Source organism: Seriola lalandi, unplaced genomic scaffold (genome assembly GCF_002814215.2).
Source record: "Seriola lalandi dorsalis isolate HSWRI2012SDOR001 ecotype SW California unplaced genomic scaffold, Sedor1 jcf7180002054850, whole genome shotgun sequence".
NCBI classification, from domain to species: domain Eukaryota; kingdom Metazoa; phylum Chordata; class Actinopteri; order Carangiformes; family Carangidae; genus Seriola; species Seriola lalandi.
The window spans coordinates 3139592-3140918 of NW_019525403.1; the positions used below are offsets into that span (position 1 = coordinate 3139592).

Below are 1327 nucleotides of genomic sequence, written 5' to 3' on the forward strand. Positions count from 1 at the left end.
CTTACGGCCATACCACTCTGAACACGCCCGATCTCGTCCGATCTCGGAAGCCAAGCAGGGTCGGGCCTGGTTAGTACTTGGATGGGAGACCGCCTGGGAATACCAGGTGCTGTAAGCTTCTTCGCATCTCTTTGCAATCAGCAGAGGACGCTGCTGCTTCAACAACCTGTTACTCTGCACCTCGCTGCACTTTTGGGGACAGCACAGATCACAATGTAAAGACACTATTGTATTAAAATGTTACAAAGTTGACATGTTGAGAGCCAAAGCAACAAGCAAACGGTGAAAAGGAAAGGCTCCTGCGCTAGACATAAACACATAGCTTCGTGCATGAAGGACATGATCGTCATGTTTAAAGAGGGTATTTGTCGCGCTCCCTCTCGCTTACGGCCATACCACTCTGAACACGCCCTTTGCTTGGTGTGTGAGGAAGCGAGTTGACTGAGCTGTAAAAAAGAGGGAAAAAAAAAAAAAAAAGTTAATTTACGTATTCCTGAGTGTCTGAAAGTGCATCAGGCAGGGAGATTAAGGAAGTTTGCTTGCCCCCAACAGCTTTTTTTGCTGGTTGGGGGTCCGAAATTGCCTTTATACGGCAAAATATGGAGCAATTGGCAACAGACAAAGGAATGGAGCGGGGGAGGGACGGCAAACACATCAGCTGGGAGAAAGGAGAGCACATGGAGGGCGGAGAAAGTGAGAAGAACAAAGGAGAAGAGAAGGATAAGGGGAAAAGTCGAGAAACGAACAAACATTTGGTGAAGGAACGACAGAGAACAGACAAGACGGAAGAAGTTGGCCGGTGTGAAAGCAGAGAGGATTATAGAAAAGACTTAACGGTGGAGGTGGAGGTGGAGGGTACGGAAGCGGTATCCATGATGGACTTATTGAAAGCAGTAAAGAAGGAGTGTGGAGAAGTGATCGGATGCAGAGTAAGAAGTGAGCGCATTTTTGAGATCACGTTGAAGAGCGAAACAGTGAAGATGAAAGTGATGGACGGTATCAGGGTGAAAGGAGCACTGGTACATGCTAGAGACATCATTAATAATGAAATGGTGGTGTCTTTTATAAACTTACCGGTGTATCTGGAGGACAAGAACATTTTTGCGAAATTGGAGGAGTGGGGAGTAAAGCCGGTATCGGCGATTAAAAGACGTGTGTGGCCGGGGACGCAAATTGTGGACGGGACTAGGTTTTTGAAAGTTATGTTCACGAAGGAGGTGCAATCGCTCCCGTACTCCACAAAGTTCGTGACGTTGAGAGGCACAGAGTATTTTAGAGTGATCCATGACCGGCAGGTACGTGTGTGCAGACTTTGTATAAAGCCGGG

General features: G+C 47.3%; 1 protein-coding gene and 1 non-coding gene across 2 annotated transcripts in view; both read left to right on the plus strand.

Moving 5' to 3' along the window:
* On the plus strand, positions 1 to 118 carry LOC111670381 (5S ribosomal RNA). Its single transcript, XR_002761867.1, has one exon. It is a non-coding gene; the product is annotated as a 5S ribosomal RNA (ribosomal RNA).
* The window catches only part of LOC147817915 (uncharacterized), a 3181-nt gene that overhangs the window by 1451 nt on the left and 403 nt on the right, over positions 1 to 1327 (plus strand). Inside the window, exon 2 of the mRNA XM_087179488.1 lies at positions 619 to 996. Coding sequence (XP_087035614.1) covers positions 619 to 996 — 378 coding nt within the window. The remainder of the gene's footprint in view (positions 1 to 618; positions 997 to 1327) is intronic.